The sequence below is a fragment of the Eumetopias jubatus genome, unplaced genomic scaffold (genome assembly GCF_037043125.1).
Source record: "Eumetopias jubatus isolate StellerSeaLion01/CBP00866 unplaced genomic scaffold, mEumJub1_p1.0 scaffold_13, whole genome shotgun sequence".
In the NCBI taxonomy this organism is placed as follows: Eukaryota; Metazoa; Chordata; class Mammalia; order Carnivora; family Otariidae; genus Eumetopias; species Eumetopias jubatus.
The window spans coordinates 92,088,065-92,112,992 of record NW_028274819.1 but is presented as its reverse complement, the minus strand read 5'-3'; the positions used below and the strand labels follow the sequence as shown (position 1 = coordinate 92,112,992).

At 39.0% G+C, this 24,928-nt stretch overlaps 1 protein-coding gene across 2 annotated transcripts in view; it reads left to right on the top strand.

The window, feature by feature from the left end:
- Nucleotides 1-31: 31 nt before the first annotated feature.
- SIRAL1 (SIR2 antiphage like 1) overlaps nucleotides 32-24,928 on the top strand; it is a 46,594-nt gene continuing 21,697 nt past the window's right edge. Inside the window, exons 1-3 of one of the 2 annotated variants that reach the window (XM_028120783.2) lie at nucleotides 74-108; nucleotides 19,715-19,757; nucleotides 23,262-23,354. In XM_028120783.2, coding sequence (XP_027976584.1) covers nucleotides 23,269-23,354 — 86 coding nt within the window. In that variant the 5' untranslated portion in view covers nucleotides 74-108; nucleotides 19,715-19,757; nucleotides 23,262-23,268. Of the gene's footprint in view, nucleotides 109-19,714; nucleotides 19,758-23,261; nucleotides 23,355-24,928 lie in introns of both variants that reach the window. The other variant, XM_028120782.2, reaches the window with a different exon arrangement.

Genomic DNA, 24,928 nt, shown 5'->3' with positions numbered 1-24,928 from the left:
GGGGAGTGGGGGCGGGGTCTGGGCCGAATCACGTGGGGCGGTGCGCGCTGAGTGCGGCTGCGCCGGCCGGTAGCTGCAGCTGGAGCGGTGGCGTTTGGTGGAGACTCGGTGAGTGTGTTGGGAAGCCGGGCTGGGGCTAGGAAATGCCAGTTCTTCAACGCTTTAACGTTTTCGCGTCTCCCGGGTTTCTGTTCTCGCAGAGCACTGCACTGGGAAACGTTTCTCCCAGTGGGAGAAGACCCCACTCAAAAACACTTCCCCGCCCCCGCGCCCCGTGGAAGCGATGCCCCATAAACGCTCGCCCCAGAGCCTTCTTCGGCGCCTACCTCGTCCCTCTTGGCAACCACATCCCTGGTGTCCGGCCAGTCCCCTGAGGACGCGTCGTGTCACCCACCTCTCATTTCCTTGCCGCTCGACCTTCGGAGATGCCCGGATCTCTGTAGGTTCTCCACTCCTCATCTCCTCTTTGTTTCAGGTTGTAACCTGTCCTTCTCTCCTAGGGGTAATGGGGAACCCTTCCGTTATCCAGGGTCCCCAGCCCGTATTCCTACCTAGGGAACACCTTGAGTTTCTTCTGTTCTTCCTCAGGAATTCAATTTTTGGAGTCTCCTCGCCCCCTGCGCTCTCCCTGCTCCTTCCAAAGACAAGACTGAAAATACAGTACAGAGCACGGACCTTCCCTTCCTTTTATGCTTCCTTCATTTTTCCCCCTCCCTACTTTGCAACCGCCCCAAACCCTCTCTCCCTCTCTTGCAAAGTGCAGTGTTGGAACTCCCATGCCCAAACTACAAGCGACTCCCTCTGATTTCAGCGAGGGGTGGCTGGAAAGATGAACCTCTGGTTGGGGTGATAATGTGAAAAATACCTTGGGACGTACCTGCCATTTGTTAAGAAACCTAATGGCGAGTTCCGAAGGGATGTTCAGAAAACTAGTGGATCTGTACCGACATTAGAGGAAACGATTTTTTAAGACTGCTGAGATGAAGGCTCCTTGAGGTGTTCGAGTAGGTGGTGGAATTAGGTTTGCGACTTACCCCTTTGAAAGGGATTGGCAGAAGGGAGCCATATTGGGCACGAAGTAAAGTTGAACAGGTGAGTGGAGCTAACCTATAGAAGACTTCCTAAGTCGAAGAAGAGTTTGAGCTAGATGTTAGAAGTAATAAGGAGTGTTTGAAGCTTCTTGAGCAGGAGAGAGACTCCTTGAATTCTAGAAATGAATCTGGCAGTTGAATGCAGGACAGATTGAAGAGAAGAGGGCTTTGATAGCAGGCAGATCAGCCGGGATGCTGCAGTCTAGGGGAACAGTAAAGAGGTTATGCTTCGGCTTTCCCCCTACACTGTGCTGTTCTTTGCGTTTGAATTGATTTTGAGTACAGGTCAGGATGTATCATGGGCAGCTGCTGTTGAAGTCTGAGTCCCTTGAGGACTCGCTTATGGTTTCTTTGTAATTCCCACATCAGGCACAGAGTAAACTCAGAAATATTCATTCCTTCCATGGCTGCAGTGCACCACAGGCGTGTATTAGATGTGCCTGAACATTTGAATTGTCTTCTTTCTGTCAGTTTTTGACCTGAAGAATGGAGGTAGGATTAAATGTATTTGTAAAGAGTGGGGAGGCAGGCTTGTGTATGTATCTGTAATAAGACAGGTGATCAGGATATAAATTCGAAGAATCCCGAGGGAGGTTGGGAAACAACTTCTCTCTCTCTCTCTTTTTTTTCCTGCAAATTCGCAGGTAAGATGTAGATCTATAATAGTTGAGAATTGCTATCCTTTACTGGTATGTTCCAGACCCAGGTTCTGATTTTATTACTTGCACTTAGGTACATGAAGCCTCCTTTTCCGAGGACTCTGAAATGTGAATGTCAGGATTTAAATTTATATTGTTACATTAATTACAAACTTGTTTTAGGTATAGGACTTCTATGGTTTTGTGTAAGGGGTGTTTCTCCCTTAACCTGTGCTTAATGGCATTCAAGAAATGATACCTGTTCTTGCAGAATTGGCATTCTGTGGCGGGAAACAAATGAGGAACCAACTCAGATGTCAATGCTGGTGACAGAGAGCTTGTGTTCTTGGGTTTCAGATACCCCAAGGTACACACTATAGTGCCTAAGAATAAAAACACTGGTCAGTTTTTTCTAGAGAAGGAACTTTCAGGTTTTTCTTTTAAACTGAAAGAAATATTTGAAAAATTCAAAGATTTTGTTTGTTATCACAGTACAATTTTAGCCAGTATGGGTACAGAAGTTATATTAATGTTTATGGTCTGTGGTTATTTAGAGTTGCTCTCTGCATATACAAGAATTTATGCAAATATGTTATCTGTCTTTTGTTTTTTAATGCTATATTGCCTCTTTACTCTTCCTCATTCAGTTGATTTTATTTTAGGCAGTTCATTTTTCCACTTCCCCAGTGTCACATTCTCTTTTTGGTTGGGGACTCCTCTTGTCTGTATTGTTTTCTCAGTACAAGGAACAAAATTCCATTAGTGATGTCTAGTGGTGTCTTCATTCTACAAACATGACTTATTTACATAGATAAGAAGTACTTGACCACATCTGAAAAATCAAGGTAATATCACCGTATTCCTTGAGGACCAAGTGAAACAGAAATACAAAATGGTTCACAATCTGATTCCTTCTAGAAAACCTTACAGGCAGCAAAGCATGGCTTTAGTGTTGAAATTCCAGCCTTTTACTACCTGGATTACGTGGAACAAATCACTGTCTTTATGTGTAAAACTCGAGATGTAATAATATCTCTGTGAATTGTGAGAATTTAGTAGGAAAAAATTTGTAAAACTTTTATACAGTATAAGCTGTATTTTGTTCCAATTAGACTTATATGTTAAAAAGCTATAGTTTAAAACTTTATCTGGGAGCAGGGTTAGGAAGAATTCATTTACTGACAAAACTTTAAATGTCATTTCATACCAGCAATTTTATTTACATAGCAAGAACATACAGGTGTCCACTGTAAATGTCGAAGATCATCTCAACATATCAGAGCTTCACTCAGTTTGAGAGCCAATAAAGGAAGGTTTTTGACTTTCCAAAAAAATAAAAAATAAAGAAGTACGTGATAATTCGTTTTTGAGTCTATTCCTGATCTGTGCAAGAACAAGATCACCTTTTTATTTCACAAATATAAACAAAGAGTGACTAATAAAGGAACTCGTGTTTAAATATCACAAATTTAAGATTAATTAGTGGCATGGAGTTAGATTCTGGCTTCTCAAATAATGATTTGCAAGTTGCAGATTAATAACAGTTTAGTTCCCTGAAGAGCAGGAAGTACTTGGATGGTTTATCGTTTTAGATTTAAAGAAGCAATTAGCAGGAGCTCCTTGGAGGTGTCTTGGAAAGTGACGTTACTGGCAGCTGGGAGATCTGGGGACTAGTCCCAGCTTAGCTGCTTGTGAACCTGAGCAAGTAACTTGGGCTCAGTTTTTTGCCTTTTAAAAGAAGATCCTTAACAGCTCCAACCTTCTATTCTTTGAAGATTTTCCATTGACACTTACATACTTTCTTAACAAGTGAAATTTATTTCAGACTTACCTTGCATGCATTTAACATAAGCACAGAGAATCGGGATTCTACCCTTGTTTCCAGAATTTAACCTTATGCCACTGAGCTAACATTTATATTTGGAGGTCACTTCATTGAATGCTGCTGGAATATACCTTAAGATTTCCCAAGTGGGGCATGAGAGGGAGTGCAGATAGAGAAAAAAATACTAGAAAGCAGTGGTTTTCTAAGACATTGTGGTATAACCCATAATATGGGTGTTAGTTCATTCTAAAATGTCAGCATTTTAAAGAGATTGCATTGTACCGCTAATGCCCCTCATTATACTTTTATTTGGCTTTTGAGTGATGCTCAAGACAGGTCTGGCCTAGACCAGTACTTCCCACACTTTTCCATGTCATGGTACATGTGGAAATAATTGTTGTTTCATGGAGGAAAACTGGAGGCTGCCAACAGAAGACAGCTGGCCTGGGAGCTGAGGCTGAGTCCAGTCCCCACCTGACCACACCATACCGAAGAGATCCCTAGCCTGTGGCCTGTTTGACCATTTAGGAAAGTCAGAATTACACAATTGAGGTCTTTGACCAAACTCTAACTATTGAGAGGAATTGTATTGTTAGTTGTATTTGTTAAATCTGCCTCTAATTTATTTCTCTCTTATGTGCCTTTATGCTCTTGGCTAGTTTATATGAAGATCATACTTATCCTTACAAAGTGACCTTTCTAAAAGTTTGTGAAAAGTAGTTAACTGGTGAAGAGATGGGAAATGCTTTTGTCACAGTGTTTTGATCTCTGTAGATTATGGGCAGTCTTGCTCTGCCTACTTAGAGAAGATAGAGAATCTCTTTAAATATGTTTTCCATTATAAAAGTAATACAGGAAATGTGTAGAGTGGAGAAAAAATCATTCATAGCTGTTTCCCAAATACCGTTAATATCATGTTTTTTCTAGTTTTTTTATCATGCATTTTTTTCTTAATTGTAAATTTCAAACATTTATAGGAGTAAAGAAAATAATGAACCCCATGTTTCCATCAGCCAGCTTCTACAACCAACCAACGCAGGGCCACCCTTGTTCTACACCCCACCCTGACCTCCCAGGTGATGTTGAACTATCTGTAAACACTTCAGTATGTGTCTGTAAAAGATAAAGACTGGTTTTTAACAAAACCACAATACCATTATCACACCTTCCTTTGTATCACTAAGCAAGCAGTCAGTGGACAAATTTTCCGATTGGTCTCTCTTTTTTTAATTAGTTAATTTGTTTGCATCAGGATTCGAGAAAAGTCCACACATCATGCGTGCTCTTTTAATTAGAAAAATAAAACTGTGGGCATTCAGAAGGGACGTGCAGCTTGTACCTTAAGGATGCTCAGAGCGCCCTGGCTTAGAGCTTGCACTTTGGAGTCAGAAAGATGGTTTCAGAATCCTGGCTCTGCAACCGCCAGCTGTGTAACCTTGTGCAAGTTACTTAACCTCTCTCGCTTTAGATTCTTTGTCCTGTGAAATGTGGATAATATCTGCCTTAGGACTACTGTAAGGATTGAGTTCATGCAGGTTAAAGTGCGCATGTAGAACTTAGCATGTAGTTAAGGCTCAAAAAATATTAGGTATGTCTCACATACCAGTATATGGTGTACTGGTATAGCACCAGGTGCATGGATTTGTTAAATATGTCTTAAATAGAGTAAGAATCAAGAGATACGGAATTTAGTCTAATTCTGCCATTTAGGTGATTCACTTCAGTGTTTTGGACCTTAAATTGTCTCACCCCAAAAAGCAAGTACGGTGAACAATTAGATGATTTCTGAAATTCCAGTGCTTGCTAGAAGTAAGGCAGCATGGTATTTTTAGAGCATGAGCTTTGAAAACACTGAGGTTTGCACCAGGCTTTGTTATTTACAAGCATTTATTCTTAGCCTCCGTTTTTCCATAGGTGTCAGAATTAATAATACCAAATAATATTGTTGCCGTGAGCAACAAATCAATATATGGGATGCCTAGCATGTAGAAGGTACTCAAGTTATTAGCGTTTCATGATTGTAAGTTAAAATAAGATCTTTAGAGCATTTTCAAGACTGTGAAGAACTATATATTTTGTGGTGTTTATATAAGTGAAAATGAGCAGGGCGCCTGGGTGGCTCAGTCGTTAAGCGTCTGCCCTCGGCTCAGGTCATGGTCCCAGGGTCCTGGGATCGAGCCCTGCGTCGTCGGGCTCCCTGCTCAGCGGGAAGCCTGCTTCTCCCTCTCCCACTCCCCCTGCTTGTGTTCCCTCTCTTGCTGTGTCTCTCTCTGTCAAATAAATCAAATCTTTCAAAAAATAAAAAAAGATGAGCAAAGTATCTTAAGGGAAAAGGAATATACATTTGGAAGAGTGAACATGGAAAACTACGTTTCTAGAACATGAACAATGGAAAATTGAGGGACTATTCAACCATGTGGTTGGATAAAAGCCAGAGGATATCAGGATCTCTAGAGAAATTCAAGAAGGTATTTGCAACAGATAGTTGCTTAAGTTGAATAAACCTATTTCCTGCATTTGAACAACAGTAAGTTAAAAATTAGATTGTTGTTTGTGTTTCAGTTGTTAATGATTGGAATGTGCATTAAGCATTTAATGATATTTTTGGGTTAATGAAAATAACCTCCACTAGCTGTTAATAGGAGAGCTGCACTGTTAACTGAGTTAGAAAACCAAATCCACGCTTGAGTTTACTGATCCCCATGTACTAGGCAGCATTTCCTCAGTTTGCTTGATGGTAAGAACCGCCATCGTACTTTTAAATCTACAGATCCCTCCTCTAGAAATTTTGATTCAGGAAAATGTTGAGTTAAAAGCTCAGAAATCAGGGCTCCTGGGTGACTCAGATGGTTAAGCGTCTGCCTTCGGCTCGGGTCATGGTCCCAGGGTCCTGGGATCGAGCCCCGCATCGGGCTCCCTGCTCATCGGGAAGCCTGCTTCTCCCTCTCCCTCTGCTTGCTGCTTCCCCTGCTTGTACACACTCTCTCTCTGTCAAAAATAAATAAAATCTTAAAAAAAAAAACAAAAACAAAACTCAGAAATCTATTGCCCTCCCTCCTTCCTGCTCAGCAGGGCCTCGGGCTAAAAGTTTTTTTGTTTATGGATAGACTAGAAGAAAGGAAAAGTTACTAAAGAATATAGAGAGAAAAATGGCAAAATTTATATGTTGCTATTTTTTCCCTTTTTATTCTGTTTTTTATTAAAGTAATTAACATGTATGGTTTAAAGAGTCAGTGCTAAAAGAATGGGGGGAAAGCTAGTCCCTATGTTCTTCCCACCTCATAATCTCGTTCTTTAGAGGGAACCACTCAGTTATTTTGCTCTTTCCTCAGGCATTATCTCCATATTTCTAAATCATTTGATGTTATTTCTTGCTTTTTTTTCTCCCCCCAGTGTTTGGCCTGTTGAGGTAAATGATCTGTCTCAGCTCTGCCCTTGTGTTTAGGTTGACCTTTGACTTTTTTTCACATACGTACCATACTGTTAATTTTTTCCCAGATGCTCCAACATAATTGTCACATTCTTATCAGTAACATTTTCTGTGAGCTCAGATGTGTCACTTGATGTTTCCAGTGGAGAACTATCCAGGTATCATTCGGGAACTGCTCTTGCCCTTCCCTCTCCTCTTGGGCTGTCACCCATGTCCCATTTCTTGGCTTACCTTTTTATTTTCTAAGAAGTATTTGAATGCCCACAAACTCGTCTGATAGTTTGGAAATGTTATAGAATTCTAGGTTGGAAATAATTTTCCCTCAGAATTTTGAAGGCATGGTTGTACTGTCTGGTATCTGTAATTGCTCTAGAGAGGTAGCAATCACATCCTTTTTTATGAGACCTTGTTTCGTTGGTTTGGTTTTTTTCTTTTCTCTCTTACTGGAAGCTTTGAGAATATTCTATCCCTGGTGTTCTGGACTTTCTTCTTTCTTTTTTTTTTTTAAGATTTTATTTATTTGACAGAGACACAGCGAGAGAGGGAACACAAGCAGGGGGAGTGGGAGGAGAAGCAGGCTTCCTGCGGAGAAGGGAGCCCGATTCTGGGCTCGATCCCAGGACCCTGGGATCATGACCTGAGCCGAAGGCAGATCCTTAACGACTGAGCCCCCCAGGCGCCCCTGTTCTGGACTTTCTTATACCATGGTATCTTTCCTTATCCATTGTTCTGGGTTCTCATTGGACCCTTTCATTCTGGAAAGTAATGTCTTTCCGTTCTGGGACATTTTCTTCCTCTGTTTCTCTGATTTCCGCCCCTTCCCCTCTTTTCTTTCTCTTTGATCCTTTTTCATAAGATCCATTCTTGTTACGTGGATATGACAGCTTCAAAGAGGATCCTTTAAAGTTTCTCAGGTTTTGCTCTGCGTTGCAGCAGCTTTATGGAATCTCTTGCCGGAATGACTATCAACACCCAAATAATGGCAAGCCCCTGCATTTAATGAGAATTTAGTGCTTCACCCCACAGTTTAGATCCCATTAAGCCATGCCCACCAGGACTGGGGAGGGTCTAGCCACCTGCTCACTCCCTCCTCGGTCTCCTGCACTCTGATTTCCTCCCTGCCCTCAGGCCCTAGAAGTGTGCTGCTGCTTGCTTTATTCTACTGTAGAAACATCTGCTGCTGCTCTTTTGATGAATCTATAAGCTATTTGAGTACTGTTAAAAGTTGATTTTACTAAGATGAAGGATGAAAAGTTGAAAGAAAAACATGAAAAGAGGGGCTTATGTGTAAAACAGAAAATTTAGTGTAAAAGCAGGGGCAAACTCTAACAAATACAGTTTTCTGAATTGAAGAGCGTGAAACCAGCATGCTTGCCCTTCTTCCAAGAGTTTCTCTTGAAAACTGCCTTTTTCCACAGAAACCAAAATATCAACAGTCGTTATCACCAGGTGGGATTACAGGGTGGTTTTCGTTTGCTCTTTGTACTTCACTGTACTTGACGTATTTCCGGCAGGGCCTACTGGGGACCTTATCCTTTGCTAGTCAAGGAGGAGAGTGCTTTCTCTTCCCTGATAAAGCATCCTTGTCCCCTGGGCTCGAGCTGCTCAGCCCTCTGTTGCTGCTCCCTCCAGTTCCTCCCTCCACCTTCACTGACCTCCTTCACTCTTTAACAAAAGTATGTTTTTAGGTCTTCCTAACCTGTTTTTCTCTCACCTATTTCTTTCCCCGGTTATTTTTACTGGCTACTTTTTAAGATTTATGCTACCTGCTCAGCAAAGCAGTGCTTTTAAAGCTGTTTCTTCTAACTTAGCCTGATCTTTCTAGTTGTTGTGGTGGCCTCTGTGGCAGATCATACCTCCTTTTTTTTTTTTTTTTTTAGCTTTCAGATTCTTGGTTCAGATCTAAATAATGCTTTCATCTCTCAGTTCATTTCCAGGTCGAAGAGAATTTTGTCAGTTAATTTTTATTAGAAAAAAGCAAATATCCTGGAAAGAATATCAAGTTAGACTAAGGTTACGAACTTAAACCACTTTTCTGAGTTGCCTTTCATCCATCATTCTCTTGCTCTTAAGGATTATTGAAATTGACTTGCAAGTACAGTTCTAAAGTATATGACCGTTCTTTCAAAATCAATAAATACTCGTGTTGGTGCTTGAAACAGGAAGAGGGAAATAATCACCTGTAACCCTATGACCCAGAGATTATTCCTGCCAGAGACCTAACAACACATGATAAGGAACAGATTGTTGAACTGTTTTTTGACCTTTAAGTTTGAAGTACGTCTGAAAGGACCTTTGAGTTGTGAAGGGCTGTGTAATCCAGGAATCTCTTGGGTCTGAAACACAGGAGAGGTCTGAGCTGAAGACTGAGATAAGGGAGGTGTTAGCATTTAGTTGGTACTTTAAGCCATTGGAGTAGCTGGAGGGGGAGGGGAGGGAATATGTGACAGGACTGGACAAGAGAGCCTAAAGCAGTCTGCTGAGGACCCTCTATTTAGGGACTGGACAGAGGAAGAAGAGCTTCCCTTAGAGGGACAGGAGGAAAATCAGGAAAATACAATATCCAGAAGAGAACGGAGTTAAGTGTCAGATGCTTCCAAGACCTAAAGGCAGAAAAATACTAATTATTTCGCTGAATTTTGCCATGGTGGTGTCTATCTCCCATAAAGCTTTTCTCGATCTTCCTTGAACACATTTGTTAATCTTTCCTGCACCTCACAGAAGTACATTAAGCTTAGCACAAATGTGTTATATATATTTGCTTACAGTTCTATTTCTCCTAAAAGGCGGAAACTTTTTTTTTAATTTTTTATTGTTATGTTAATCACCATATATTACATCATTAGTTTTTGGTGCAGTGTTCCATGATTCATTGTTTGTTCATAACACCCAGTGCTCCATGCAGAACGTGCCCTCCTCAATACCCATCACCAGGCTAACCCATCCCCCTACCCCCCTCCCCTCTAGAACCCTCAGTTTGTTTTTCAGAGTCCATCATCTCTCATGGTTCGTCTCCCCCTCTGACATACTCCCCTTTTCTTCCTCTCCTGTTATCTTCTTCTTTTTCTTTTTTATTAAAATATGTTGCGTTATTTGTTTAAGGCGGAAACTTTTTAAGGGCATGGCCCTTCAGGGTATGATCTTAGTCATATTTGGTGAGAAGCATTGCATTGTGTCTTCACAGTGTGGACTCTGGAGTCAGCCTCCCAGTGTGTTAATAGCTAGGGCGTTAATAGCTGTGTGACCTACAGCAAATTATTTAACATCTGTGTGCCTCGATTCCATTATCTATGATATCTGTGGTATGTGATGATAATAGTGTGTACTTCATAGAAGAGTGAACATTTGTAAAGTGTAGACAACAGTGCCTGGCTCATTGTAAATACGATACAGTGTTTGGTGGAGGTGAGGTGGGTGTGGTAATAATAATATTGTTAGCATCATGCCTGGCATTTAATGGATATTTGAATGGAAAATTCAACAATTTGGGACTAATACAGTCCCTATCATTCTAAACTCTGTAAGCATATACAGAATGTCGTCATGATCAGGCCATAGGAAGACTATAGAATTGGACAGAATTTTTTTAAAAAGGTTTTATTTATTTATTTGAGATAGCACAAGCAGGGGGAGTGGGAGAGGAAGAAGCAGCCTCCCTGCTGAGCAGGGTGCCCAATGCGATGCGGGGTTGATCCCGGGACCCCTGGATCATGACCCAAGGGGAAGGCAGACGCTTAACTGATTGAGCCACCCAGGCAGAATTAAGTGCACAAGCTTTGTTTTATAAAGCAAATCTGTAGGCTTTTCACAAAAGTACTATGCAATCTTAGTTTCTTTTCATGTAGTAGGGAGGAGAAGACCAAAAGAGGAAGATTTCCAAAGCAGGTGAGAATTTTTATGTGTAGCACTGAACATTAGCCTTAAACAGGTGGGTGGTGATCCGTCACAGAATGTATTTGTTTGGCATGAAAGATGCAACACTACAACTTGACCCATTCACCCTGTTTTTACAGCTTATAAAATTAAAAGAATCAGTTGATCTCTTAGACCTCAAATTAACTCAGTAGGTACATACTCATTCAGTCAGCAAATACTTGAGCATTTACTGGCTGTATAGATACTTACTGTATAACAGAGATCACGCTAGCGGCTGGGAATAGGATGATAACTGAGACAGACTGTACTTGTCCTCAAACAGCTTTTATTCTTATGGGAGAGGCCAATCTTCGCAAGTGTTAAGAGATGCAGATAAGGAGCTGAAGTATAAATGGTGTTGAGAGGGGTGGATAAGCAGACTCCCTGAGGTAACAGGTAAGCTGAGGCTTCAAGGATGGGAGGGAGGCAGAAATATTTGGAAGAATATAGCACCCCAAGCCATGTTCTGTGTGTAAGCCAGGAAAGTGTGTGTGACCTATGTGGCTCTAGAGCCTGGTGAATGAGGGAGAGGGGTGGATGGGATGTTAGAAAGAGGACTGCAGGTGTCAGATCAAGCTGGGTCTTGTAGCCATGATGTGAGGAGTCATTTTATTAACTGCAGTGAGAAACCACTGAATGGTTTTAAACTGTGACTTAATCCAGTTTGTGTTTTGAAATCCCTTTTGCCGCTACATAAGCTTTTCTTCTTCTCTAGTCATGTGTAAAGAAAGCACTTTGGATAGAGTTAGTATATAAAATACAGAAACTGATTTCTTAGCCCAAAATACTGATGTCCTGGAGTCATTTGCCAGACAGAGTTCTTGCCTTAAGAATCTACCCTTAAGAATCAATTTACATCTTAGATGTCAGAAACATGAGTTACAAAAATAAAATGATTTATATATAAAAATGTTCAGTTAGTGTCAGAGGATAGCCTTGAAACCTAAAGTCTGAAATCCTTCTTTTGCCTGCTAGGATCAGATTACCATCACTGGCTGTTACGATCATATCTGGAAAATTGATAGTCTGAATGTTGATTTACTGTGCACACAATGTTCACAGGAATGTGGCTTTTCCCATATGTTCCACTTAAAAAAGAAATGGTCTTTCATGGTTTTTGCTACATTCAAAGCATTAATGGGGTATTTCTTTTAGTAGGAAATGTGTTGTCTGTAATACAGGAAATTCTTTCTTATAATTCAAATCATGAGCAACATTTTGCGTTTGTGTTAGTTCATTCAGTAAATATCTGAATGCCTACCATCTGCCAGGTACTGTTCTAGGATCTTGGGATATATATTGTGAACTAAACAAAGATTCCTACCTTTGAAAAGCTTACTTCCCAGTGGGTGGAGGCAGATGACAAATAATAAACATAATTAGTATATTTATTATGCTTGTCATAAATATAATTAATATGTTAGAGAGTGGTATGGGCTTTGAAATAAAAAGTAATCGGTTAGGGGAGCCTGGGTGGCTCAGTCGGTTGAGCATCTGACTCTTGGTTGGGGCTCAGGTCATGATGGTCAGGGTCGTGGGATTGAGCCCTGCATTGGGCTCTGCGCTCAGTGCTGAGTCTGCTTGGGATTCTGTCCCTCTCCCTCTGACCTTCCCCCTGCTCATGCACATGCTTTAAATAAATAAAATCGGGGCACCTGGGTGGCTCAGTCATTAAGTGTCTGCCTTCAACTCAGGTCATGATCCCAGGGTCCTGGGATCAAGCCCCACATCGAGCTCCCTGCTCAGTGGGGAGCCTGCTTCTCCCTCTCTCACTCCCTCTGCTTGTGTTCCCTCTCCTGCTGTGTCTCTGTCAAATAAATACATAAAATCTTTAAAATAAATAAATAAATAAAATCTTTAAAAAGTAGAGCAGTTAATGCATTAAGTGGAGAGATTGCAGTTTTAAGTAGGGTAGTCGGGGTAGCATCATTGAGAAGGTATGATTTGAGCAAAAATTTAAAACTTACGAAGAGCATGCCAGGCAGAAGGAACAACCAAGAGTGTACCGGGCCTGTTTGAGTACCAGGAAAGAGACTAGTGTGTCCAGAGGGAGGGACAGTTACTTGGTCTTCTAGGAACGAGTTTCTCCTCAATTTCAAAATTCATAAGCCAAAATACATGAATAATAGGGCTGAGAATTCCCATCCTGTGAATGTTCTGTAGATGTTATTGATGAACACCTAGACTCATGTCTTAAATTAGATAATTCCAAAGTAACACAAAATTTAAGCTCATTTCATAGGGCAGCTAAACATACAAAAATCTCTTTTTCTATGAATAAGAAATGATGTTGGATCACATGATCTTAAGACCTAGCATTTAGTAAAAACTGAAATTTTACCATTCCAGTTTATAGGTCTCCAGGTGGAAAGCCAAAAGGCTTTGTTTTATAGCAAAGGATGGCAGGGGTGCCAAATACACTTGTCTCTAAGAGGAGCAGTGATATAGTTGAGGATTGGGCTTAGGGGAAACTGCGCTCTAAGAGCAGGTTTGATTTTACTTCCCTTATGTTTTTCAAACTCAGTAGCTCTAAATCCTTTTAACATTTTTTAATTAGGTGGTCTAATTTTCTGTTTTTTTGACTCTGTGTTTTCCTTGTGTTTCTTAAGTTTCCAGTCTAAATCATCACACTACATTCATAAGATCCTAATCAATGACAATCTAGTAGAGTATTGCCTAAGTCCCATGCATATCAGGTGTCTTACATTGGTATATGTCTTCAGTGCCCTTTGTTTCAGATGCACAGTGTGCTTTATAAAGAACCAATTTATCCAGTGCAATCACTGGAGTTGTTCTAACCATACTTGCCATAATCTTTTCCCATGTTTCTGAATTTTATTTTTCATAGAGTATCTTTTTTAATTTCTTCTTTCTCATCGATTCCTTTCCCAATTTGTCATGGTTGATTTTTGTATTTGAGTCCTATCTGTGAATTGCTGTTCATTGTTTCTAGCCTAGTTTCCCATGAGGTTGAAGTTCAAGTGAGACCACTAAAGAAAATGCTCAGAAGCATGGGTCTTTGACTTTCTGAAGCAAAACATTCTACATTTGACCTTTAAATAACACAGGTTTGAACTGCATGGGTCCACTTATACATAGAATTTTTTTTCATCCTGATAAGTGTACTCTTTAATCTTCATTCCCTGTTTTATTCCGCCGTCCCACCCTCCTTCCCTCTGGGTACCATCAGTTGTTTCTCTATAGTTAAGAATCTGTTGGGGTGCCTAGTTGGCTCAGTTGGTTAAGTGTCTAACTCGATCTCAGCTCAGGTCTTGATCTCAGGGTCATGAGTTCAAGCCCCGCGTTGGACTCTCTGCTGGGCATGGAGCCTACTTAAAAAAAAAGTCTGCTGCTTGGTTTGTCTCTCTTTTTTCCCCCCTTTGCGTCTTTGTTTTTTAAGTTCCACATGAGTGAGATCTTAAGATACTTGCTTTCTTTTACTGACTTATCTTGCTTAGCATTATACTCTCTAGCTCTATCCATGTTGTTACAAATGGCAAGATTTCATTCTTTTTTATGGCTGAATAATATTCCATTGTATGTATATACCATTTATTCTTCATCAACTCAATTATTGATGGACACTTGGGCTGCTTTCATAGTTTGGCTATGTAAATAATGCTGCATAAACACAGGGGTGCATGTATCCCTTTGAATTAGTGTTTTTGTATTCTTTGGATAAATACCCAGTACTGCGGTTACTGGGTTGTAGGGTAGTTCTATTTTTAATTTTTTGAGGAACTTCCATACTGTTTTCCACAATGGCTGCAGCAGTTCGCATTCCCACCAAGAGTGTAAGGGGGTTCCTTTTTCTCCATATCCTCACCAACACTTGTTGTTACTTGTGTTTTTGAGTTTAGCCATTTCTGAAAGGTGTGAGGTGATTATCTCATTTTAGTTTTGATTTATATCTTCCTGATGATGAGTGTTGCTGAGCATCTTCAATGTGTCTGTTGGCCATCTCTATCATTGGAGAAATGTCTGTTCATGTCCTCTGCCCATTTTTAATTGGATTTTTTTTGGGTGTTGAATTGTAGCAGTTCTTTATATATTTTGGATTCTAAGCCTTTTTTGGACATGTCATTTGCAAATATCTTCTCCCATTGAGTAGGTTGCCTTTTAGGTTTGTTGATTATTTCCTTTGTTGTGCAGAAACTTTTTATTCTCATATAGTCCCAATATTTATTTTTGCTTTTGTTTCCCTTGCCTCAAGAGACATATCTAGAAAAATGTTACAGCTAGTGTCCGAGAGATTACTACCTGTGTTCTCTTCTAGGATTTTTATAGTTTCAGGTCTCACATTTATGTCTTTAATCCATTTTGAGTTTATTTTTGTGTATGGTGAAAGTGGTCCAGTTTCACTCTTTTTGCATGTGGATGTCCAGTTTTTCCAACACTGTTTATTGAAAAGACTTTTTTCCCATTGTATATTCATTCCTCCTTTGTCAAAGATTAATTGACCATATAATTGTGGGTTTCTTTCTGGGTTTTCTGTTCTATTCCATTGATCTATGTGTCTGTATTTGTGCCATTACCATACTGTTTTAATTACTACTGCTTTGTAATATAACTTGAAATCTGGAATTGTGGTATCTCCAGTTTTGTTTTTCTTTTTCAAGATTACTTTGGCTATTCGAGTCTTTCGTGATTCCATACAAATTTTAGGATTGTTTGTTCTAGTTCTCTGAAAATTGCCGTTGGTATTCTGATAGGGATTGCATTACATCTTTAGATTGCTTTGGGTAGTATAGACATATTAACAATATTTATTCTTCTAACTTGAGCATGGAATATCCATTTTTTTGCATCATCTTGAATTTCTTTCATCAGTGTTTAATAGTTTTCAGAGTATAGGTCTTTTACCTCTTTGGTTAAGTTTATTCCTAGATATTTTAGTTTTTGATGCAATTGTAAATGGGATTATTTTCTTATGCAGATTTGTTTTTGATAAATAGAGTATACTACTGTAAATGTATTTTCTCTTCCTTGTGATTTTCTTAACATTTTATTTTCTAGAGAAAATAACTTACTTTGTTATAAGAATATAGTACATAATACGTATAACATAGAAAATATATGTTAAGCAACTGTTCATGTTACTAGTAAGGCTTATGGTCAGCAGTAGTTTGGGAGAGTCAGAAGTTATATGTGAATTTTCAACTTCATGGAGGGGGTTGGTGCCCCTAACTCCCACATTGTTCAAGGGTCAGCTGTACTTTCTTCTCGCTGAAAAAAAGGAAAATGGTATGTGTTCATAGAACTGCAAATTAGAAGCGCTTTTTAAAAAAAAATTGCAGGGCTTTTTCTCTTCTTTCTCCAGATAGGACTGCATATGAATCATCCCAAAATTTAGTGGCCTACCCTCTTTTTTTTTTTAACCCTCTTTTAAAGGAAATACTGCCAGCTCTTTAAGCCTCCAGTTCCATTGACATTCTTTTTTTTTTTTTAAGATTTATTTATTTATTAGAGTGTGTATGCACTGTTGGGAGGTGCAGAGGGAGAAGGAGAGAGAGAATCCCAAGCAGACTCTCTCTGGAGTGCAGAGCCCGATATGGGGATCGTGGGGCTTGATCCCACGACCCCTTGATCCCACGATACCTGAGCCGAAATCAAGAGTCATACACTTAGCCGACTGAGCCACCCAGGCGCCCCTCCATTGCCATTCTAGGTGGAAAGTTTAAGAACCTAACGTTTAGTAGACTTTACAGCTGTTATAAGACAAGATTAAAAGAAATAGAATACACTCAAAGCAAGTTTATTCTTAGTCACTCTTTATTGGATATTCTGATAACTGAGTTTTAAACATAATTAGGAACCTAAGATGGGTGTCTATTCAATTATTTTTTTATCTGTTATATCTGTTTATGCACTTGAACATGAATTTGAAAGTAATGAATAAATTGGACTTGAGTGATTTCTTTTTGTTTATCTTAAATGAAGAACATTTTGTTTTCCTTTTAGTTAACTCTAAGAATAATTGTAAAGCAAATCTACTTTGTATCTTGTATCCTATCCTTGGTTTTGCTGTTTAATGGGGTTGGATTCCATGGCTACGATGTAGGGACCTCTGAGGTGTTTCACCTCAGGTTGACCGTGAATTCACTTAATCACTGTTAACATTCAAGTAAACTTAGCGTTTTTAATCATAACGTTTGCCAAGCTTTATATTGTCAAAATGTAACTTTTTTTAAACTGTCAAATTCAGTACTCTTTGAGTCAGAAATCCTCAAGCAAGTGAAAAGGGGTGGAAATTAGGTGGGATAGTCTTAATAAACATTTTTATTTTTGTTATGACAGAATAGTCTTCCCTTCTTTAAGGCTGGTCAAATTTTAACTCAGAGAGAGATCCTCTATAATGATGAGATCTTCTGGGATCGCCCAAACTTGGATGAACCTGCATTTGTATGCAGTGGTATTGTGTGTGCTCTTTTGGCATGAAAAGTCAGCCCTTGACAGTATTGCCATCCAAAACCCACAGTGTCTTAGGAGGAGGGATATAGTTTTCAAGGACTCCCCAGAACATAAAATCTTGATTTATTTAATCTCATTTTCAGTGACTACCCTTTGTCATTTGCGGTGAAATTGTATGATTTTTACTTGATACATGGAAACTATTTTATTAAAAAGTCTCCTTCCTTAGCAACATGTGTCATTGTTCTCAGGGTATACCTTTTCAGAAGCTTCACAGGAGGGAAAGCAGTTGACAAAGAAGGAAGTTATCATTCTTTGCACAGTAAAATCATCAACTTCAGTCACCAACTTCTAATTCAAATGAAAAAATTTTTTTAAAGATTTTATTTATTTATTTGACAGAGAGAGACACATAGAGGGAACACAAGCAGGGGGAGTGGGAGAGGGAGAAGCAGGCCTCCCGTGGAGCAGGGAGCCTGAAGCCGGGCTCCATCCCAGGACCCTGGGATCATGATCTGAGCCAAAGGCAGACGCTTAACGACTGAGCCACCCGGGCGCCCTCAGATGAAATTTTAATTTGGATGTCCTACCGTTCCTTCTTGAAACAGTTTTGTTCCCTGTACGTAATATGTTACTCTGGTTTTATAATTGAAAATAACTGATATAAACAACATCTGAGCTCTTTAGCCTGGAATACTAATGTGGTTGATCTTAGGACTTGAATTAAAAGACTTTCTAGAATTTGGGGCAAACCTCTCATTCTTTAAAGTCGGTAAAGTGTCTGCCTTTGGCTCAGGTCATGATCCTAGGGTCCTGGGATCAAGCTTCTTATGAGGTCATTCATATATAGCTCTGATGAGGTCATTCATATATTGGACATATTGGGTCAGTGTTTGCTGGTAAAATACCAAGAGTCAGTAGTGTCCATCTGGCATTTTACCAGTGACTACGTTACAACAGATTTTCAGGAAGTAAGTGTGATGCAGATCTTATCTGACAGAGCATAGAGGATGTCAGGTGCATACAATTTCGATACAGAAGTAAGAGCAAACTGAGTTAACCAGAGGTAGAGGAAATGCTTCAAGACTGGGGTACACAGAGGAATCCAGCCCTAGCGCTTGTAGATGTGATTCCTCTGTATCAGTTTCATCTGTGTGTATGAGTGTGTGTGTTAGAAGGAAGAAGATGGAAAATTTGTTTTATACACTGATAGGAAAGGGTGCAGTCTACATTATAAAACTGAATTCACCAACTACCTGAGTAAAACATTTGATTTGTTAATTGTCAACAAGTTTGTTGAGTACGCTTTTGTAGTACTATATATACTGGATATCTTTTCCTTTCTCCCTCCCCCATAGTTGTTAAAAACCAGATGTGTTGGAATTAGGCCAAAAGCCACAACTAGACGGATTTGGTTTCTTCCAAGTTGGAGGATGACTGTCTTTTTCCCTTAAAAAATGAAGTTAACCCTTTTATGTGTTTGTGCTAGAGAAATAAACCAGTCTTCTAGTCACGGTCTTATTTTTTTTTTTAAACATGTTAAGTACATTATGATACCATTTTGGATTTTATTTTATTTTTTTTTAAGATTTTATTTATTTGAGAGAGAGAGCAAGAGCGAGAGATATAGTTTTCAAGGACTCCCCAGAACATAAAATCTTGATTTATTTAATCTCATTTTCAGTGACTACCCTTTGTCATTTGCGGTGAAATTGTATGATTTTTACTTGATACATGGAAACTATTTTATTAAAAAGTCTCCTTCCTTAGCAACATGTGTCATTGTTTTCAGGGTATACCTTTTCAGAAGGTATACTCCCGAGCAGGGAGCCCCGACACTGGGCTTGATCCCAGGACCCTAGGATCATGACCTGAGCCAAAGGCAGACACTTAACAGACTGAGCCACCCAGGTGCCTCCCCCCGCCTTTTTTTAATAGAATGGGGGAAAGCTTGCTGTAAATAAAACTGATCTTTTAAGGCAAGAAAGGTACCACTTCCCCAAGCTAGTCGTTGTAGATCTTTTATTTCCAGGCAAAAATGTCATCATTAGAACTTCTCTCTCCTTTTGATTTATTCCATCCACCCATATACCAGAATGTATTCTGAGTTCCTTCTGGCCTGCCAGTTGTTTGAGCTGAACACTACACACTAGAAGCACGGGGAGAGACCTCACTCTGATTTTTGAACCGGAAACGGAACCAGATTTTGCTATCATTGCAGCACCAAGATGCTAAGAAAGCAAGAGCTACTGGGATTCGTTAATGTTTTCAAATCTACAAGTCCTCTAGTTTATATGAATTTAATTTCAGTCCTATAACCACCCCTTTTCCTCTTGTCCCTTTTTTGTTTCTTAATGAATTTTTCCCAAAACGCTTGCCTTGATTTTTCCCTTTGATTTACCAGATGGAAGCATCCTTTTTCCTGCCAAGCTGACAGGCTTCAAAGTGTAAGTGTCCTTTCTTATATGCAGACTTGAGCCTTACAAAATTTAATGAGGTTGCTGTTACTTTTCTGAGCATTTACCAAATATTTGACTTTTGTTTTGCGGAACTCTCTTAGTCTTGAAGGATATTTTGGTGGCGTTAGCAGTAATTGTAGTAACAAAGACACTGCCACAGGCAATTGCCTTTGGTTTTCTTGTGGCAGAAAAGCTTTTCCCATCTCTGCTGTACATAGCAAGTCCCACTGAAATGAAAAGCTCAAATAGTGATCACAAAAAGAATTTAATGTGTGAACTAGTTGATGCATGTTAGGAATACTTTATAAGATTTTCACAGTGTGGAAGCTTTTTATAAGTAAACGGCATGTTGTTTAGGATAAACACTAAAATGGATTTCTTTTTTTCTGAAACAGTACTCTGGAAGAAATAAGATATGGTTTATGCTTTGATGCCACTTCGGGTGTATGTGTGAGATTGTAGCCTATGAGGCATCCTTTAGCCTGAAGGAAAGATGTTATCCTGTTACAAAACAGGATGTGTATATGATCAGATATAATGTGGTGATATTGAATTTCTTCTCATTCAGTTCCTAAATAAGAGGACCCAAAACATTGCAGTAACAACTTGTTAGGAGCTGTTGGCCATATTTAATTATCTTAAATTATGTAGAATGAATGGACCTTCAGAATAGTTGACTCTGTAAAGAAAAAAAATAAGAAAGCTTAGTATTTAGGTATAGACATCAAGAATTTACCATCTGTTAGAATCCAGCAAAAGTGGCCTAGCATATTTTCCAGGAGAAAATGATAGGACCGGTCTAGGTAGATTAGTGGTGGTTGGGGGTATGTAACAAATAGCACTTGTCACCAGAAAAAGCTGTTTCATTCAGCTTGAGTTTAAGTGGGTGCCATGATTACATCAGCAGTGCACCTGGTCATGGAGCAGCTGTTAAGCATTATACAGAATTATTTTTTTAATTTTATTTATTCATTTGAGAGAGAGAGAGCACAAACCAGGGGGAGAGGCAGAGGGAGAGGGAGAAGCAGGCTCCCCGCTGAGCTGGGAGCCCAATGTGGGGCTCAATCCCAGAACTTGAGATCATGACCTGAGCCACAGAATTATTTCGAGTAAATCTTTCTGGAATGTGGGATCTTCCTTTTTTGATAGTTTTGGCCTGCAAATTAAAAACAAATGAACAAAAGGTGAGATGCTAATACTTGGAGAACATTTTTAGATTGTAATAAATAGAATATTTCAGACCATGGTCTTGGGAGGCAGACCACCTTGGTTTGAATTATGCTATCCAGCCTTTCCGTCCTTCAGTTTTCTCATCCCTAAAAATAGGGTAATAATGGTATTTCATAAGCTTATAGGGATTACATGAGTTAATATTTGTAAATAGTGTTTGGCATGTGGTAAGCACTATCTAACAGTTTGTTAAAACTCAGGTTTAGTAGCTGAACTGAGCACTGAATTCTGAAGATGTCTGTCTTCAAAACTTAATAAACATTAAATTAATTCCCTTTTTACTTTTTTTTAATCTTTCTTAATACAGAGTATTTTTTGCATGGCTGTAATTTGTTCAGATGATGGCCTTTTAGAACCATGTTTAAAGGAAGAGCATAAGCATACACACTTTTCATTGTGTATTTTTTAAAACCATCCCCAAGCTAACAGGTTGTCCCACATACAGTAGAAGTAACCACTCTTCTACCAGTTCTTCTCCAATCTAGAGCATAGACTGGGCTTTAGAGTAGAAAATGACTTCCATAAATTAAAACTTGGAAATATTTTAATGGTGATTAATTCTTAGCGAACTGGGATGGTATTGACTATAATAAATGATGTATATGCTTAAATGAAGAGAGGATAGCAGATGGTACGCCTGTGTTAAATGTCCTACATTTAACAGAGTAGCTGCATTGTAGAAAAATTGTTGCATTTCATTTGGATGTTTCCTTTTTACCTCATCATAAGAATTTCCTGAAGATTCTGGAGATTCTGGTTCAGTAATTTGAGTTTAGAGCCTGAGAATATATACTGTCTTTTAAGCTAATTAATAGACCTTATTTTTAAGAACACGTATGTTTAACAGACATCTCCAATGATTATTAAGGCACAGCTTAACTGAATTAAGTAATTCATGTGTCTTCTCTGAGCCCCAGCTTTCTCACCAACAGAATCAAAGATTTGACTAGAAAGATGGCCTACTTCCTAACTCACTTTATGATTTTCAGATTCCTATTTTCCTAATGATTATGATACCAAAGAATTCCATTATGTGTGAAGCAGTATGGGGTAAGGAACTGAGCCTTCTGTTTATCAGAAAAATTAATTCAGCAGACTTGAGAAAATGTTTACATGAAGAAAAAGCTTTCTACTAAAATAGTAAACTTGAAATAATTAGTAGGAATTTGGTTATTTCTAAAGATTTATCTATTTATTTAGAGAGAGGGGCTGTATGGGGTGAGGGGCAGGGGGAGAGAATCCTCAAGCAGACTCCCTGCTCAGCGTGGAGACTGACACAGGACTCAATCCCATGACCCATGAGATCAAGACCCTGAGTTCACAGCCTGAGCCAAAACTGAGAGTCAGACACTTAACTGACTGAGCCACCCAGACGCCCCTGGTTATTTCTAAACATTGACAATGAAAGAACAATAAAACCCTCACAACTCTGGTACTGTGTATTGCCTTCTGTTGGATATGTGTGTATGTGTGTGTACACACTATTTAAAATATTGCTGTTTTAGAATTAATGGTCCTTAGATTTAGCAAGTTTACTAAAATTTTGAGCAATTAAAACTTCTCATTATAATTTTCATTCTAATCCATGGTAATTCTCTCACTTTTGCTAGTTATCCCATCATCTGAACATAATTGGTCATTTTTCATGCATCTTTGCTTGATAATACCTTTCCCATTTATCACAGTGTCTAAGAGTCCACTCTGTTCAGCTAGGGAGACATGCCTCACTGCCTGTGAGGATGTAGTTGTTCAGCAACAAGGAATGTCTAACAATCAGCGAATTAGTATTGATTGTTCTATTCTTGACTCTGATTTCTTTAGTTGATAGTAAATGGGTAATTGTGGTCTATTAGCACACTTATCCATGGATTGTTTTTATCCCCTAAGTCTTCCCAAGCCTATCTCAGGGGAGAATAGCAGGTATTTCTTAGGCTACACAAAGTGATGGCCAATAATTGACATGAATTGACATCGATTTTTGTTTTGTTTTGGGAAGAATGGGGTAGGGGAGAGCCTTCAGGAACAGAAACAAGATGACAGTGTGGAGCACCAAAGTCATAATTTCAAGGTTAATTTCTTTTAAGTGAATTTAATTCTTTAAGTTTGGGATGCTCATTAATTAATGAATCTCTGTTGAGCAAGGAATACCTCCAGAACACCTTTAGGGTATACACCTCATTAAAACTGTTTAACATGTGTGCTGTTTTGAATGGTATATATTAACAGATCTAATTGTGGTCTGTGGTGTTTAATCTATTTTAGAAACTGGATGGCTTCTACAGGGAGCCAGGTCTCTGATATAGACAAGATTCTTGGATACTTCAGTGATGGCGCACCCCCCACCAAAAAGCCCAGGTAAACAAGGGAAGGGAATCCGAGGAATATTTAATAAATTACCATTTATGGTAGATTACAAAAAATAACAAACTTGCCCTACAGTCCAGTTTTCACAAATTAATATTGACCTTCATATAAAAACTATTTTTATTTTGGATTTAATTTTTATTTAAAAAATGTCATAAATGTACATAATTTATAAGTCAGTTCTTCAAAGCTTATAATGCCTTGTCCCTCTCCAGAGATAATCACTTTCAACTTTTTTAATCTGTTTCTTCTAATACTTGCATCCATATTTTTAAATAATGTGTATATACTGCTATTTTTTAGTTTTTTGGTTTTATCTATTTTCCAATTAAGGAAGATGAGGATTAAGCTTGCCCTCCTGGAGCCTCTCCCCACATGTTGCCCCCACCATATACACACGTCAAACACTCTTTCCCGACATCCGCCCGGTGTTTATATCACAATTCTTGGTTAAGTCAGTTTTTTAATAGTTACATATATGACTGGATGAATAGTATTCATAGCTGAGCCTAGCAGTGTTTTGATTATACTTTCTTGTCCATTTTTTCCTCCAAGTTATTAAAGATTATCCTTTGTTTTTGTTTTTGTTTGTTTTTTGGTTTGCTTTGTTTTCTATGTACCTATCAGCTTATCTTCAAACTCTGTGACAGAAGAATAAATCTCTTAGGTATGCTGACACTCATCAGTAATTTACTCTAGTTTACATTGTTTCATAGATTTTTCCTTCTGGACAGTCCTCTGCTCTGGACCGTTGTTCTCCAGGCCTGCTACATTGCTGATGTTTGCCATTTTCCTTTCCCATGACCCCCAGAATTCCTTTTATATCTCTCCTGTATTGGATCCTCTCCTAGATATTGTCTTTCCCTTTCATTTCGCTGAAAAATACTCTCATTATGCTTCCTCAGTAAGGATTCACAGGAGAAGAGTTTTTGGAGATGTTTGAAGATGTCCTTATCATATTTGTCCATTTATTTGATGATTTGGCCTGAGTGTAGAGTTTTAGATAGGAAATCATATTCCTTAGAGTTATGAAATTATTACTCATTCTCTGCTAGCAGCTATGTGTTCCTGCCAAAATAGTGACTCTTTGCTGATTCCCAGTCCTTGTGTTACATGTCCTCTTCTTTTCTCACTGGAAGCTTGTAAGGATAGTTATTTTGTTCTCAGCAACCTGAAATTTCACAGTGATGTACCTTCATATGAGTCTAGATATCAGGTGGCCCTAATGAGTTGGCTACTGATAATTCACTGTGGAAATTTTTTTTTCTTATTTGATAATTGTCTTTATAGTTTTTTCTATATTGTGCCTTTGTAGTAGAACTCTTGGTATTCAGATGTTGGATCTTCTGCAGTAAGACTCTATAGTTTTCTTTTTTCTTTTTCTTGTTTTGAGAGAGAGAGAAAATGTGTATGTGAGCGTGGGGGGGTGTGAGAGAGAATCTTTTTTTTTTTTTTTTAAGATTTTATTTATCTGACAGAGAGAGAAGAGAGAGAGAGCACAAGCAGGGGGAGAGGCAGGCAGAGGGAGAGGGAGAAACAGGCTCCCTGCTGAGCAGAGAGCCCGA